Raw genomic sequence first — 15,795 nt, 5'->3', positions numbered from 1 at the left:
GACAATCTTTGAAACTCTGAATTAGGCAGTTGTATTTTGGGCAGCAAAACATGAATATATCCAGTTCGTGTCTTCATTTTAAAAAACCAGATACCCTTGATCTGTGGTAGCTCAGTGGATAAAATGTCAACCTATAACACTGAGGTCCCTGGTTCAAAACCCTGGGCTTGCTTGGTCATGGCACATATGAGAAGCAACTACTAGGAATTGATGCTTCCCACTTTTCTCTCTCCTCTCCTCTCCTGTCCTCTCCCTAAAGATCAATAAATAAAAAAAAAAAATATATATATATATATATATATAAAACCAAGTACTTTTCTTAATGACAGAAGTATTTTGGGAGGTATATTTTATTTAAAAAATATACAAGTATGGTTTTGTCATTTCAGGAAAATTCTGAAATTGGAACTGAAATTGAAGTTGTATCCTCCAAAGTTCCTGAAGGAAGAATGTATAAAAATCAGAATCATGTTGCTCTCGTAGAAAACCTTCATGTTAACAAAATTAATGTTTTAGATAAAAAGATGAGGTAAGTGTGCTTTTATTTATTTATTTGACAGAGTCAGGGAGAGGGACAGATAGGGACAGATGGACAGGAAAGTAGAGAGATGAGAAGCATCAATTCTTTGTTGCAGCACCTTAGTTGTTCATTGATTGTTTTCTCATATATGCCTTGACGCGGAGGGAGGGTGTTGGAGGGAGGGGTATTGGAGGGGGGCATCGGTACAGCAGAGCAACTGACCCCTTGCTCAAGTCATTGACCTTGGGCTCAAGCCAGCGACCTCTCGCTCAAGCTAGTGAGCCTCTGCTCAAGCTGGCGACCTTTGGGTTTTGAACCTGTGTCCTGGGTTTTGAACCTGTGTCCTCTGTGTTCCAGTCCTACACTCTATCCATTGTACCACTGCCTGGTCAGGTGGTAAGTGTGCTTTTAAAGCAGGAAAACATCAAACTTTCCAAAGGTAAAGGTTGGGTTTTTACATAATTGATTTTATATATATACACCTTGAAATTTTTATGAAGAGGATAAAGCAATAATTATGAAACTGGAGTATTTTAAATCTACTTCTTCAAATACTGCAAGAGATATGTGACAGCTGTTCTCTTAATTTGTAAGTTCTCTGAAAAATTTGGCAAGCATGCTCATTTTTTATTTTAAAACAACTATTATAGTAGACGGGTTTTTACGTTCCTTGTATTTTTAGAAATTTATATTACTCACTAAAATTCATGAAGAGGAAGTGCTATAAAGTATTTACTATATGCTACATTTGGAGCTGTGTCCCAAATCTAATGATAAGAATGAGGGCTTTTAAATGGGCTATGCTAGAACAGTGAAGATGTATCAGCATTACCACACTTATTACTTGCAGTCTGCTTTATTGTTACAGATATTAAAGCAAGATGTGTTAGGTTCTTCTTTTTTATTATATGGAAAATAAGAACACCTTTCCTTTTCTGAATATAGTCTAGGTCCATTTAATTTACTTTTGTAATCTTTGCAATTTTGTAATCTTTTTGCAATCTTTGTAATTAAGATATGTTTCAGTGAAATATCTATTAATTTTCTTCCAGGATATCTTCAATACATACAAATTTACTTTGAACATTCTAGCTTCCTTTAATTATATGGAATTAACTTGTTTTTTTGGTCAATACAGAAGAGATGTTAGTGTATCCCTTTTTTACCCTCTGTGGAGCCATAGAGATAGAATTTGGTCTTTTTAGATCATCTGAATGCATGAGTAGTGCTATTAATTTTGGATGACTTTAAACAGCTTGCTTTACTTTGGCAGGTTCTTATATGAAGCTTTTATTGTTTTAGTATAAATTTCTTCATTAGGTTTGTTTCTCTCTGTGTGTGTGCACATGTGTGACGAGAAGCCTTTTCATATTGTTTTTATTTTAAAACTAAGGCCTGTTTTTTCTTTACATTAATATCAAATTTTCTTTAAGTCATTTTTTTAATTTCTTTAAATTAGCTGTTTATATAAATGGTCCTGAGAAGTATTTTCATTAAAAAGTATCATAGATAACATTTATATTGCAAATGCTTTTTGAATTAGATTGATGACTGGTCCCATTGGGTAATTCATCTCTAAAAATGATTTTCATGCCCAAACATTAAAGATGAACTTGTTTTCATCGCTGGCTTTTCATAATTACTGTTTATGGATTTTTTGTTGATGTATAATTTAATCCCTTTTTGGTCTTATAGAATTACATAATTTTGCCACTGAAAAGAGCCTTATACATTCGTTTATTTACAAAACATGTTAATGTTTTATGTGCCAAGCAATGTTCTAGGTGCTGACAATACAGGAACAAACAAAAAAATCCTGTCCTTGTCTTGGTTATATTCTAATTGGGTTAACAGATTATAAACAAATAAGTTGAATAAATCAGTAATAAATAAGTAGAGAAGAATAAAGCAGATGGGGGAATAGGGAGTATCATGATTGGGTATTTACTTTTCAACTAGCAGTGATCAGAGAATGCTCCACTGGTAGGAAGGAGTTCCTGACTGGTGGTGGCACAGTGAATAGAGTATTGACCTGGGACACTAGGTAAAGTCCCTGGTTTGAAACCCAGAGGCCGCAGGCTTGAGTGTGGCCTCATCTCGCTTGAATGCAGGCTCACCAGCTTGAGCATGGGATCATAGATATGATCCCATGGTCGCTGGCTTGAGCCCGAGATTGCTGGCTTGAGGCCAAGGTCACTGGCTTGAGCAAGGTGTAACTAGCTTGGCTGGAGTTCCCCTTCCCCCCAGGCATGTATGAGAAGCAGTCAATGAACAATTAAAGAGCTGCAACTATGAATTTATTCTTCTCATCTCTCTCCCTTTCTGTATCTCTGTCACTTTAAAAAAAAAAAAGAGAAAGAGAGAATTGAAGGAGAAAGTTAAGGGGATTTGTAGGGGAAGCAGGAACAGCAGTTCAGAAGCACTTAAGAGAAGAAAATGCCTTCCTGACCAGGCAGTGGCACAGTGGATAGAGCATCGGACTGGGACACGGAGGACCCAGGTTTGAAACCTTGAGACCGTCGGCTTGAACATCATATCATACACATGACCGCATGGCTGCTGGCTTGAGCCCAAAGGTCGCTAGCTTGAAGCTTGAGGTTGCTGGCTTGAGCCCAAGGTCACTGGCTTGAAGATCACTCATTTTGCTGTAGCCCCCTAGTCAAAGCACATATGAGAAAGCAATCAATGAATAACTAAGGAGGTGCAGCGAAGGATTGATGCTTCTCATCTCTCCCTCTTCCTCTCTGTCCCTGTCTGTCCCTATCTGTCTCTGTAAAAAAAAGAAAAAAATAGAGAAGAACAGGCATGGAGTGTTTGAGTGAAACACAGGGAGAGGAAGAATAGTAGGTGAAAGAAAGGTAAAGACTGGGTAGGGAGAAGGGCAGATTATATAGGACCTTTGTATGGATTTTGGATTCTAATTCTAAGTGAGCCTTTAAGGACTAGTGACTTTTGAGATCCATCTTTCTCAATGTTCTCATCTATAATTGAATAATTATATCTGGAGGATTTAAATGGCTTTCAAAGTAATATTGGCAATTTAGTATATAAATTTAAGTTTTTAGGATTTATGACTTATTTATTTATTTTTTTTAATTTTTTTTATTTTTTATTTATTTATTCATCATTTTTAGAGAGGAGAGAGAGAGAGAGAGAGAGGAGAGAGAGACAGTGAGAGAGAAGGGGGAGGAGCTGGAAGCATCAATTCCCATATGTGCCTTGACCAGGCAAGCCCAGGGTTTCGAACCGGCGACCTCAGCATTTCCAGGTCGACGCTTTATCCACTGCGCCACCAAAGGTCAGGCAGGATTTATGACTTTTAGACTGGCAAATTTCTAGTTATATAGGCAGAGGTTTCTGAAAGAAGCTTTCCATATGCCAAGAGATTTTATGTTCAGCCTTTGCATCTTTTAAGAAGAGAGATCTAGTTTTTATTTCTTTTTTAAATGTTTATTTTATTGATTTTATAGAGAGGAAGGGAGAGGGAGAGAGAAACAGGAACATCAATCTATTCCTGTATGTGCCCTGACTGGGGACCGAACTGTCAACCTCTACACTTTGGGACAATGTTCTAACCAACTGAGCTGTCTGGCCAGGGCGAGAGATCTAGTTTTTAAATTTCCTATATGGAAACTTATTCCCCACCTAAATCCCCTCCTCCTTTTAACCTTCCATGTTCATGTAGTTTATTCTATCAGCTGTATCTTGACTTTCTTCAGAGTGCATATTCTAAAGTTTTAAAGTTACCTTATTATGTATAGCATTTTCTTTTCCCTTTTGACTTCAGTAGCACATAGTGGTTTATGTATATATTTTATTCTTAAATACCTTTGTAGAATCACACTTGATTATAAATGGCTTATATTTAAGTTAAATATGTTTTCCCAAATTCATTCGCCTACACTAGATGTATTAGTTAGCATCATAGCCTTGTTAGCTCTTCTGTGAACTTCTTTGGTGTTTCACTGCCAGAAGAGCTTAGTCAAGATGAAACATTTGAAAATGTAACTAGCCCTAGCTGGATAACTTGATTGATTAGAGCATTGTCCTGAAGCACAGAGGTTGCTGGTTCAATCCCAGGTCAGGGCATATAGAAGAATGGCTCAATGTCCCTGTTTCTCTCTCTCTCCCTTCCTCTAGCTCTAAAACCAATAAAATAAACAAACAAAAAAGAAGAAAATATAAGTACTTTTTCTTCTGGAGAATTATTAGAAATACTACTGTAATACAGATCTTTTAGAGAATTAATGAGAAATACATATCCAGTTATTCTTTATAAATCTCTACTTTTATATTGGTTTTAAGCTTTCTAATTCAGAATTCACATATTTGCTGATTATTTCTTCCCAGGAAACCTTAAGACAACTGTTTGGGTTCCCTTGGAGGCTATGGCTGTTCTAATGAATGTGAAAGTCAGGCCTTTCTATGTTTTTGCAGACAAAATGGGTTATAATGAGATTCTTATAACACTGGCTATCAAATCCTTTTCTATAAGCTGATAGCCATGTGGAGGGAGAACAGACTTTAGCTTGCAAGCCTGCTTTTGAACCAGTAGGACCATGGTTGTGATCATTGTATATTTTTTCATGCTTCAGAGACCAGTTGAAGCATTTGTTTAAAGTGCCATTAAGAAATCCATCTTCCACTGTTAGTTTTTTGGTTGTTTATTTCTAGTTATTACTCTGAAAAATTAAAGTAGCATGAAACTACAAGCCAGAATTAATGAAAGTAAAAAAGATTAATATTTTAAAACATTCCCCAACCCTGACCAGATAGCTCAGTTGGTTAGATAGAGCATTATCCCAAGGTACAGAGGGTGCCAGTTTGATCCTCAGTCAGGGCACACACAGGAACAGAGTGATGTTCCTGTCTCTCTCTCTCTCCCTTTCTCTCTCTAAAATCAATTAAAACAAGACAAACACAAAAACACCCCAAAAAACAAGTCTTTAGGTTGTACAGAAAATGGAAGTTATAAAAGATTTTACATTTTTCCTTTCGTATCAGCATGTGTGGTTTCATTTTATATGCTTGGTTTTATAGCCTTTTTATATATAGTCCTTCAAACGTACGATTGGTTTGTGTCAAAAGTAGTTTAATTTAAACAGCAGGTATATTGAGAAAAAAATCTGATTTTTGTCTTCATTCTAGACATGAAGATAATGTATATGTTCGTAGTCCAGCACAGTTGATAAGAAGGCAATACCAAGAGGCTAAGCCAAATTTGGGAAGAGCACATGATAAGAAAGAGGAACAAGGTATAGAAAAAGACAGAGCAAATCAGAGTGAGGCAAGGAAGCCAGAAGATAATTTGCTACAGCAAGGAGATTCTGTCACCCAGCTCCTTCAAAAAGTAAGTTTGAAAAAATATAATTTTTATCTATGGGCTATATTTTATCAGGATCATGAATGAGAGCATTAAAAAATATGTAGTTTTGCCTTTTTTATATTATTATTTTCAAGAAAATTGAATGACTTTCCAGTATTATAAAATTTAGAAACCAGTCCTGCATGCATGAATGCGCGCGCGCAAGCTTGGAACTGTAGGCCAAACTATCAAATCAAATTACATGAGATTGTTTTTATGGTCATATTAACTGTTCTTAAATTTAAGGGAAAAGAAGAGACATCTCTGGAGGTTCCAGCAAGAAAAGATTATGTAGTTTCCAAAGAGGCTGGTTTGGCCAAGAAAGATGGTCAGTCAGAAGTTGGACCATCAGGAAGTGTTGGACCGAAAACTGTGGGGGATAATTCTCTGTCTTCAGTTGTTGAAGAGCAGCATCTTGGTAAACTAGCAAGGTAAAATTTTATGCAACATACCATACTTTCAGAAGAGGAAATAAGAACTTATTCTTTTTTAATGTTGTACCTTAATTTATTGATAACTTTTTTTTTTTTTTTTTTTTTTACAGAGACAGTGAGTCAGAGAGAGCGATAGACAGGGACAGACAGACAGGAACGGAGAGAGATGAGAAGCATCAATCATTAGTTTTTCATTGCACATTGCAACACCTTAGTTGTTCATTGATTGCTTTCTCATATGTGCCTTGACCGTGGGCCTTCAGTAGACTGAGTAACCCCTTGCTGGAGCCAGCGACCTTGGGTTCAAGCTGGTGGGATTTTTGCTCAAACCAGATGAGCCCGCACTCAAGCTGGCGACCTCGGGGTCTCGAACCTGGGTCCTCTGCATCCCAGTCCGATGCTTTATCTACTGCGCCACCGCCTGGTCAGGTGTACCTTAATTTATTGATAGAATAAAAGATGGCTTGTAAAATAAGTTTTTTATTGACAGGTTTATTTCTTTCCCTCTTTTCATTTTTAATTACTAAAATTAACCTTTTCCTGATCTTTTTAAGAACATTTTCTTTTACCTATTTTTAAAATCTCTGAGTATTGTGTATATTAGACATGAGCATAAGCCTGACCAAAAAGTAGTATGTAGTACCTAAATCATTAGGGTACTAGTTCAAATGGAATCACAAACACAAGTAAAGGGTACCCTTTTTCCATAATTTTCTAGAAAAGTGAAAGGGAACCTAAGTTCTAAAAAACAACATTGTTCTAATGGATTTTCTGCCTCTTTTTTTCTTTTTACCTAATTTTTTTTATTTAATAGGACAAATCAGTATCTCTTTTTAACCCCATATCCTGTATTTATTGGCCCATCAAACCTTTTTTTTTTTTTTTTAACAGAGACAGAGAGAGGGATAGACAGAGACAGACAGAAACAGAGAGATGAGAAGCATCAATCATTAGTTTTTCGTTGCGCATTGTGACACCTTAGTTGTTCATTGATTGCTTTCTCATATGTGCCTTGACCACGGGCCTTCAGCAGACCAAGTAACCCCTTGCTCGAGCCAGTGACCTTGGGTCCAAGCTGATGAGCTTTTGTTCAAACCAGATGAGCCCACGCTCAAGCTGGCGACCTCGGGGTCTCGAACCTGGGTCCTCCCGCATCCCAGTCCGACGCTCTATCTGTTGTGCCACTACCTGGTCAGGCGGCCCATCGAACTTTATTTTTTCTTTTGATAATTTCAAGTCTTGTATTTCTCTTCCACCTATATAGCGAGGGGGAAAATGTCCCAGAAATGAAAACTTACTGTGAAAAATTATGTATAGATAACTAAGAATTAACTTTGAATAAGAAACTAATAGTAAGTTTCTTCTTTTAATAGTATATATTTTTGACAGAATGAGTTTTTATTTTAATGGCTTGAATTGGAGTTACACTCTGAAAGTTTGGTTTTCATTAAAATTATCCTTGTGCATTTAGTGACTATTATTTTGATTAAACCTGCAGCCATTTACAACTGTTAAAACAATCAAATTACTTTAAAATTGCCCCAAATCGAAGAACAGCTAACTCTTCCACCTCCGGATGTGTGATACATCGTAGTGAAAGAAGAATGCATCGAAACAAACCAAATGTTAACAAAGGCCGTGGAGCAAAACGGATTCGTAGTAAGACTTCTAAGAAGGAACCTAGAGCTTCCAGGACCACGTTGGTGACTCTTCGGGCTTCCCAGGAAGAGTACGAAGATGATGTTGAAGATTTTGAGTCTGACTATGAAGAAGAAACCTATCACCTTGCTCCAGAAGAAGTAAACAAAGCTCCAGTATTTGTTCCTGTTGGTCTCAGATCTCCTGAACCTGTTTCTGCTCAGATTGAGGAAACAATGGAAGAGGTAATTTGTTTTTCAGATGCTTAGAACTTTATCTTACTTGTATTTTTCTTTTAGTGGATGATCACTTTTTCTTTTCTTAGTGATTATTAGGGTTTATAGAATTCATTCTCTAAATTACCTCTACCAAATGTAATTTCTATAGGCCCAGGCTGAGCTCTGGTTGGTGAAGGTAGAAGGTACATATGTCTATATATTCTCAATTGTGGTAAATGGAATATTCCCATTTTTCACCGAACTTTCAGAAAATAGTTTGTCTTTTCAAATCACTTGAACTTTTTTTTTTTAAGAGAGGGGAGGGGAGATAGACTCCCTCATGCACCCCAAAGGGGATCCACCCAGCAACCTTGTCTGGGGCCAATGCTCAAATCAGCTGAGCTGTCTTCAGCACCTGGGGCTGACTCTTGAAGTAATCGAGCCACTGGCTGCGAGGGGGAGAGAAGCAGATGGTCGCTTCTCATTCATGTATACTCTGACCGGGGATCAAACCTGGGACATCTGCATGCCAGGCCAATGCTCTATCCACTGAGTTAACTGGCCAGGGCTCACTTGAACTTTTCAATCATCCCAGACCTTTAAAATATTAGCAAAGATTTTTCTCTAATTTTGCATCTGAGAAAACACACAGAACACACAGGTTTTATTATCATAAGTATCTCAAGAGAATATTTTCATACTTGACTCTGCACTCAGTTTCTACTGAATCACAGTCTTTTATACTTATCTTTGTGTTACTAATAGAGATCATGTTGTAGGACAGTGTTTTTAAATCCCTGGTCTGTGGACTGGTAGCAGAAATTTTATGCTGTCCTCAAAAAGTTAATCATCCTGTTGTTGTATGATAATGGTCATACAACATCAGGGTGGTTAACTCTTTCACGGACAGCACAAAATTTCTGGTGGACTGGCAGTTAAAAACACTGGTCTAGGAGATAAATCTTAGTCTTTTTAGCCCCCAGATTTATAGGGATCTTTGACCAATAAGATTAGTAAATGTTAGTGAACCCATTATTTTACATAGCCATTGCCATGGCTATCGAGAATGATACAGGTTTGGGGTTGTGGGAGAAGGTAGTTGTCTGGGTGGGGGTGGTGGTAATATATCTAAGTGCTTTCATCTCATCTCATCTCATTATAGTACTTAGGGCAATCTAGTTCGTTGATTATGTATCTGTTTTTCTTAGATTGTGAGTTCCTTGAGATCAGGGACCAAAGTTATATTAATCAGCTTTGTATCCTTGTACCTACAGTGCTCAAGTTTTTAGGAAACACTGTAAATGTTAACAGTCTGATGAGAGAAATTATGGGAAGTAGGGACAAAGAGGGAATAATGGAAAGTTAAATGCTAGGAACTAGGAAGATTAGCTTTGGAAATTTTGCTTACTGGTCATAAGAATCACAGCCCCTCAGAAACCTTAAATGTTTTACTTTTGCCAAGTTGATGTCAAATTGGTTTAAAAATGGCTATATTTCAGTTTTTTATCATGTATAGATGTGAATTATTTTCTCAATTTAACATTTTATTTTACTTGTTTCGTTGTATATAGTATGCTAAAATGAAATAATGAAACTTCATTTTGACAGCTTGAAATAACCGTGAATGCCCCAGATATAGGATTCATAACTGTTGATGAACATCAGCTCTCAAACACAGATGTGACCTCTCAGGAAATGAAACAAGGAGAAAATTTTAATGCATTATCAGTTGTAAGTATCTGTTTTAATATGTTTTGGTTTTAATTGTTTTCTTTCAAAAAACTGGAAGCTCATTTTGAATACTTTATATTTACAAGCAGTTCTTCATTAATCTCTGTCATGTAGTGAGCTGTAAATATGAATAGTATAATTAGTGAATAATTCATAGGCTTTATATTTACTTGAAGCAGTGATCTTTGCCTGACTGGTGGTGGTGCAGTGGATAGAGTGTCGATCTGGGATGCTGATTACCCAGGCTCAGAACCTCGAGGTTGCTGGCTTAAGCTGGCTTGAGTGCAGGCTCACCAGCTTGAGCATGAGGATGCTTGCTTGAGCAAGAGGAGACTGGCTTGTCTTGAGCCCCGCGGTCAAGGCACATATGGAAAGCAATCAATGAAGAACTAAAGTGCTGCAGTTATGAGTTAATGTTTCTCATCTCTCTCCTTTCTAGTCTCTCTCTCAAAATAAAAAAACCAACCCAGAAAAGCAGTGATCTTTGTGTATGTTTGTGGGTACAGCTCCTAACATCCCTATAGACTTATGTTGCATTAAAACTATTCTATATATAAATTATTTGGAATATATTTAATTGCATTTTGCTTGGCATTTATTCTTATTTGCTTAGTATTTATCTTATTTTTGCATATGAAGACTTGGAATTACAACTTTTTAAAAACATCATTATTAAAGTACAATTCACACACCATATGGTTTATGCATTTAAAGTATACAGTCCAGTTGTTTTTAATATACAGATATGTGCAAACATCATCACAGTTACTTTTAGAACATTTTCATCAGTTCAGAAAGCGCATGCTCATTAACAGTTGCTCCCCACTTCCTCCCATTCTTTTCCAGGCCTAGCTAGCCAATAATTCACTTTCTGTTTCTATAGATTCTATAGATTTTATTCTGGACATTTTGTATAAATATACTCATATAATATGATCTTTTGTGTCTGGCTTCTTAGCAAAATGTTTTTAAAGTTCGTTATAGTAGCATGAATCATTTCTTTTTGTGGTCAAATAATATTACATATGGATATACTACATTTTGTTTATCCATTCATCTGTTTATGGACAGATTATTTCTATCTTTTGACTATTTTAAATAATGAGCTATGAACATTTGTGTACAAGTTTCCATATAGACATATATTCTCATTTCTCCTGGGTACATTCCTAGGAGTATAATTGCTGTGTCATAGGATGACACTGTGTTTAGTCATTTGAGAAATTAGCAAACTTTTCTAGTGCTGCTCCACCATTTTATGTTCCCACCAGCATTGTATGAGGGTTCCAGTTTCTTCACATCTTTGTTGGTATTTGTTATCTGACTTTTTGGATTACGCCATCTAGTGGCTATGAAATTGTACCTTACTGTGGTTTTGATTTGCTTTCCCTAATGATTAATGAGATTGAACATCTTCTCATGCGCTTATTGGCTGTTTTTAAATCTTTTTTTGGAAAAAAGTCTATTCAGAGCCATTTCCCATTTTTAAAATTATGGGCCTATTTGTCTATATTGAGTTGTAGAATTTTTTATATATAGAAGTCCCCTCTTATCCACAGGGTATATGTTCCAACATACCCCGTGGATGCTTGAAACCATGGGTAGTATTAAATCTTAATATATTACGTGTTTTTTTATACACATACCTATGATAAAATTTGATTATAAATTAGGCACAGTAACAGATTAACAACAACAATAATAAACTAGGACAATTATGACACTATACTGTAATAAAAGTCATGTGAATGTGGCCTCTCAAAATATCTATTGTACTGTTGTATGTACAGAATATATCAGGGGTCCCCGAACTACGGTCCGCGGGCTGCATGCGGCCCCCTGAGGCCATTTATCTGGTCCTCCCCGCATTTCTGGAAGGGGCACATCTTTCATTGGTGGTCAGTGAGAGGCGTTGCTCATGTACAGTACTACTTCCGGTGATATGGGACACATGCGTGCTCCGGAAGCCCGTCATATCACTTGTTATGGCTAGCAGTGACAAATACTGAACTGGACATTGACCAGCTCATTAGCCAAAAGCAGGCCCATAGTTCCCATTGAAATACTGGTCAGTTTGTTGATTTAAATTTACTTGTTCTTTATTTTAAATATTGTATTTGTTCCTGATTTGTTTTTTTACTTTAAAATAAGATATGTGCAGTGTGCATAGGAATTTGTTCATAGTTTTTTTTATATTCCAGCCCTCCAACGGTCTGAGGGACAGTGAACTGGCCCCCTGTGTAAAAAGTTTGGGGGACCCCTGATATATATGCTGGACAAAGGGATGATTCATGTTACTCAGAATGGAGTTCAATTTAAAACATGAATTTTTTCTGGAATTATTTTATTTTATAGTTTTTGACCATGGTTGACTACAGGTAACTGAAACCATGGGAAGTGAAACTTTGTATAAGAGGGACTACTGTGTTCTGGATACAAGTCTTTTATCAGATATCAGGTATATGATTGGCAAGTATTTTTTTCCAATCTGGGTTGTCTTTTTTTTTTTTTTTTTTAAGCAAGAAGGGTGGGAACAGAGCCATCCATCGGCTCTGAGGGCTACACCATTCCATTTCTTTCTGGAATTGCCTGTGGTCCTTGTTATTGGTTGGCTTGTGGCAGCACAGTTCCAACCTTTGTCTCCATTGCTATGGCTTTCTGTATGTGTGTCTGTGTTTTTTCTTCTCTTATAAGGACACCAGACATATTGGTTAGGGCCAACCCTAACCCTGTATGACCTCATCTTAACTTGATTACGTCTACAAAGACTTTCCAAATAAGGTCATGTTCACCGTACTGAGATTAGGATTTGAGCGTCTCTTTCTTTCTGGGGGACACAATTCAATTTACAATATTTTCCAATCTGAATGTCCTTTATTTTTTTTGCTAGCCTAATTGCTCTGGCTAGAACTTCCAATACAGTGTTGAATACAAATGGAAAGAACAGACATTCTTGTCTCCTTCCTGGTCTTAAGGGAAAGCACTTAGTCTTTCACCATTAAGTGTGATGTTAACTATGGTTTTGTCATAGATGCCCTTTATCAAATTGAAGAATTTATTTATTTATTTTTTTAGAGAGGAGAGAGAGACAGACAGAGAGGGAGAGAGAGGAGAGAGAGACAGAGAGAGAGAAGGGGGGAGGAGCAGGAAGCATCAACTCCCATATGTGCCTTGACCAGGCAAGCCCAGGGTTTCAAACTGGCGACCTCAGCATTTCCAGGTCGACGCTTTATCCACTGTGCCACCACAGGTCAGGCTCAAATTGAAGAATTTTATTCTACTTCTAGTTTGTGTGAGCATTTTATTGCAAAAGGGTATTGGAATTTATCATATGCTTTTTCTGCATCTATTGAGATGATCATGTGATTTTTATATTTTATTTCATTGACATATATTGATTAATTTTCAATGTTAAGAAAGAAATTGCATTTCTGGGATAAATTCTACTTGGTTATGATGTGTAATTTTTATGTTGCTTGATTCAGTTTGCTAGTTTTTTTATTGAGGATTTTTGTGTTCATATTCATATTAGATATTGGTCTGTTTATTATGATTTTGAAACTAGATTTTTGAGTCAGAAGCTGAAGTCCTGCTCCTTTTAGGGACAAAATTCCTCCAGCTGAGACCTCAGTAAGAAGGGGTTCAGTCTTCTTGGTTGCAGCAGTTTGAGGTGGTCTCTGCCTCGCTGAGCTGAGGGGAAGGAAGAAGAGAGCAGTCTTTGTTCAAATACCACAGACTCTCCTTTGTTATCAAATTTGCAGTTTTCTTGAATAGGTGTTTCTTTTTCCTATGCCTTTAGGACCATTTCCAGAGGCTTTAATAGTTGTTTGTAAATAAATTTCACCTGTTTCAATGGGGAGAGGGTCAGCAGAGCTCCTCGTGCGCTCATGCTGAACACTAGTCCTGTAACTTCTCAATTTATTAAAATTCATAAAAGTTCTATACTACCTAGTAGTGTAAAAAAATTGCAGTATTTTTCAGACCTTGATTTCCATTGGTTCAAATCTAGAAGCAGCTATGACAAGTTGAAGGATTATAAAAATGAAGAAGTGAAATAAGAATGGTAGATGCACATTGCAATATAATCAGTTAAATTTTGCATATAATACAAGGAAAAGGTAAAATAAGGAGCAAGAGACAAAAGAACTTAGCTTTTAAATTATTCCTGTTCTTATTTATAAAATAATTATAAAATAAGGGGGAAAATCCAGTTTCCACTTCATTGTAATAAACACAGAAAAACTTTTTTTTTAGCTAGAGTGACAGAGAGACAGATAGGGACAGACAGGAAGGGAGATAGATGAGAAGCATCAATTCTTTGTTGTGGCACCTTTAGTTGTTCACTGATTGCTTTCTCATATGTACTGAGCCAATGACCCCTTGCTCAAGCCAGCAAACTTGGGCTTAAGTCAGTGACCTTGGGCTTCAAGCCAGCGACCGAGGGGTTATGTCTATGATCCCATGCTCAAGCCAGCAACCCCACGCTCAAACCAGGTGAGCCTGTGCTCAAGCTGGATGAGCCCAAGCTCAAGCTGGTAACTTTGGGGTTTTGAACCTGGGTCCTCTGCATCCCAGGTCATCACTCTATCCACTGCACCACTGCCTGGTCAGGTACAGCATAGCACTTTTTGAGAGACAGAACATATATTTTGGAAAATAATAAGATTTTTTTTTTTTTTAGGATATGTCCATAGGTGTACATACCCAAGATGAAACAGGTAACTGTTAATGGGAAACTGTTAAAAACGACTTAACACTAATACAGGGGGTAGTTCATGAATGAGCCATTGTGCAGGAGAGTTGAACAAAAAGATTCAGTTTTTGAATGTTTCTCTAGGAGAAACATGGATTCTTGAAATGTTAATGACTTAGAAAATGAGTTGAGTTAAATAAGTGTTTATTTTCTCTGTTCTGCACAAATGTATTTTTGAAGATATTAAATTATTTAATGGGAGGGAGGCATTTGCAGTGAGTAAAAGCCAACAGTTGATGATTTCTTTATTTGTAGTATACAAACTGAACCAAATATTACCCTAGTAAAGGACTAGGGGTATAGAGAATATTGAAACTTGTTAGTAGAGGATAAACACCTGGATTTTTTTTTTTTCTGAAGCTGGAACTGGGGAGAGACAGTCCGACAGACTCTCGCATGCGCCCGACCGGGATCCACCCGGCACGCCCACCAGGGGCAACGCTCTGTCCACCAGGGGGCGATGCTCTGCCCCTCCGGGGCGTCGCTCTGCTGCTACCAGAGCCACTCTAGCGCCTGGGGCAGAGGCCAAGGAGCCATCCCCAGGGCCCGGGCCATCTTTGCTCCAATGGAGCCTTGGCTGCGGGAGGGGAAGAGAGAGACAGAGAGGAAGGATGGGGTGGGGGTGGAGAAGCAAATGGGCGCTTCTCCTATGTGCCCGGGCCGGGAATCGAACCCGGGTCCCCCGCACGCCAGGCCGACGCTCTACCGCTGAGCCAACCGGCCAGGGCTAAACACCTGGATTTAAAAACTCGTCTGAATAAACAAATTTCCAGATTCACTCTTCTTTAATGTTGGTATATTTTCTCACAAGATACCAATGATGGAAGCACTGAAGCAGCCATAACTTTACTTACAATGGGAGATCTAGTGTTGCAGTCAGAGATCAGCACAGAATCGAGTGATGGTAAGAATGAAAAATAAGTACTCATAAAAAGAAACTTTTAAAAACCAACTTTTAAGAAATTATACCCTCATTTGAGTAATAAATGAGTACCTGCTTTTGACATTTGAGTTTGGCATCACTTGGTTGTTTTTCCTGAAAAGGTAATATGTGTGCATTGATTGATCCACTTCACTGCCCCTTCAGATGTAGTAGCCACCATTTTGAGATAGTATAGTTGGTTTATTAAGAATAA

At 37.5% G+C, this 15,795-nt stretch overlaps 1 protein-coding gene across 7 annotated transcripts in view; it reads left to right on the top strand.

Annotated features, from left to right (window-relative positions):
* BDP1 (B double prime 1, subunit of RNA polymerase III transcription initiation factor IIIB) overlaps positions 1–15,795 on the top strand; it is a 126,916-nt gene that overhangs the window by 75,050 nt on the left and 36,071 nt on the right. For all 7 annotated transcript variants that reach the window (XR_010726895.1, XM_066241605.1, XM_066241625.1 and 4 more), the window contains 7 exons: positions 390–529; positions 5,669–5,870; positions 6,132–6,316; positions 7,818–8,202; positions 9,784–9,906; positions 14,588–14,624; positions 15,471–15,563. Coding sequence is in view for 6 of the 7 variants with exons in the window: in XM_066241605.1 (XP_066097702.1) it covers positions 390–529; positions 5,669–5,870; positions 6,132–6,316; positions 7,818–8,202; positions 9,784–9,906; positions 14,588–14,624; positions 15,471–15,563 (1,165 nt within the window). In the remaining variant the exon portion in view is untranslated. The remainder of the gene's footprint in view (positions 1–389; positions 530–5,668; positions 5,871–6,131; positions 6,317–7,817; positions 8,203–9,783; positions 9,907–14,587; positions 14,625–15,470; positions 15,564–15,795) is intronic.

Source organism: Saccopteryx bilineata, chromosome 1 (genome assembly GCF_036850765.1).
Source record: "Saccopteryx bilineata isolate mSacBil1 chromosome 1, mSacBil1_pri_phased_curated, whole genome shotgun sequence".
Lineage (NCBI taxonomy): Eukaryota > Metazoa > Chordata > Mammalia > Chiroptera > Emballonuridae > Saccopteryx > Saccopteryx bilineata.
The sequence above is the reverse complement of the archived record's forward strand: the minus strand, read 5'-3'. Positions and strand labels throughout refer to the sequence as shown.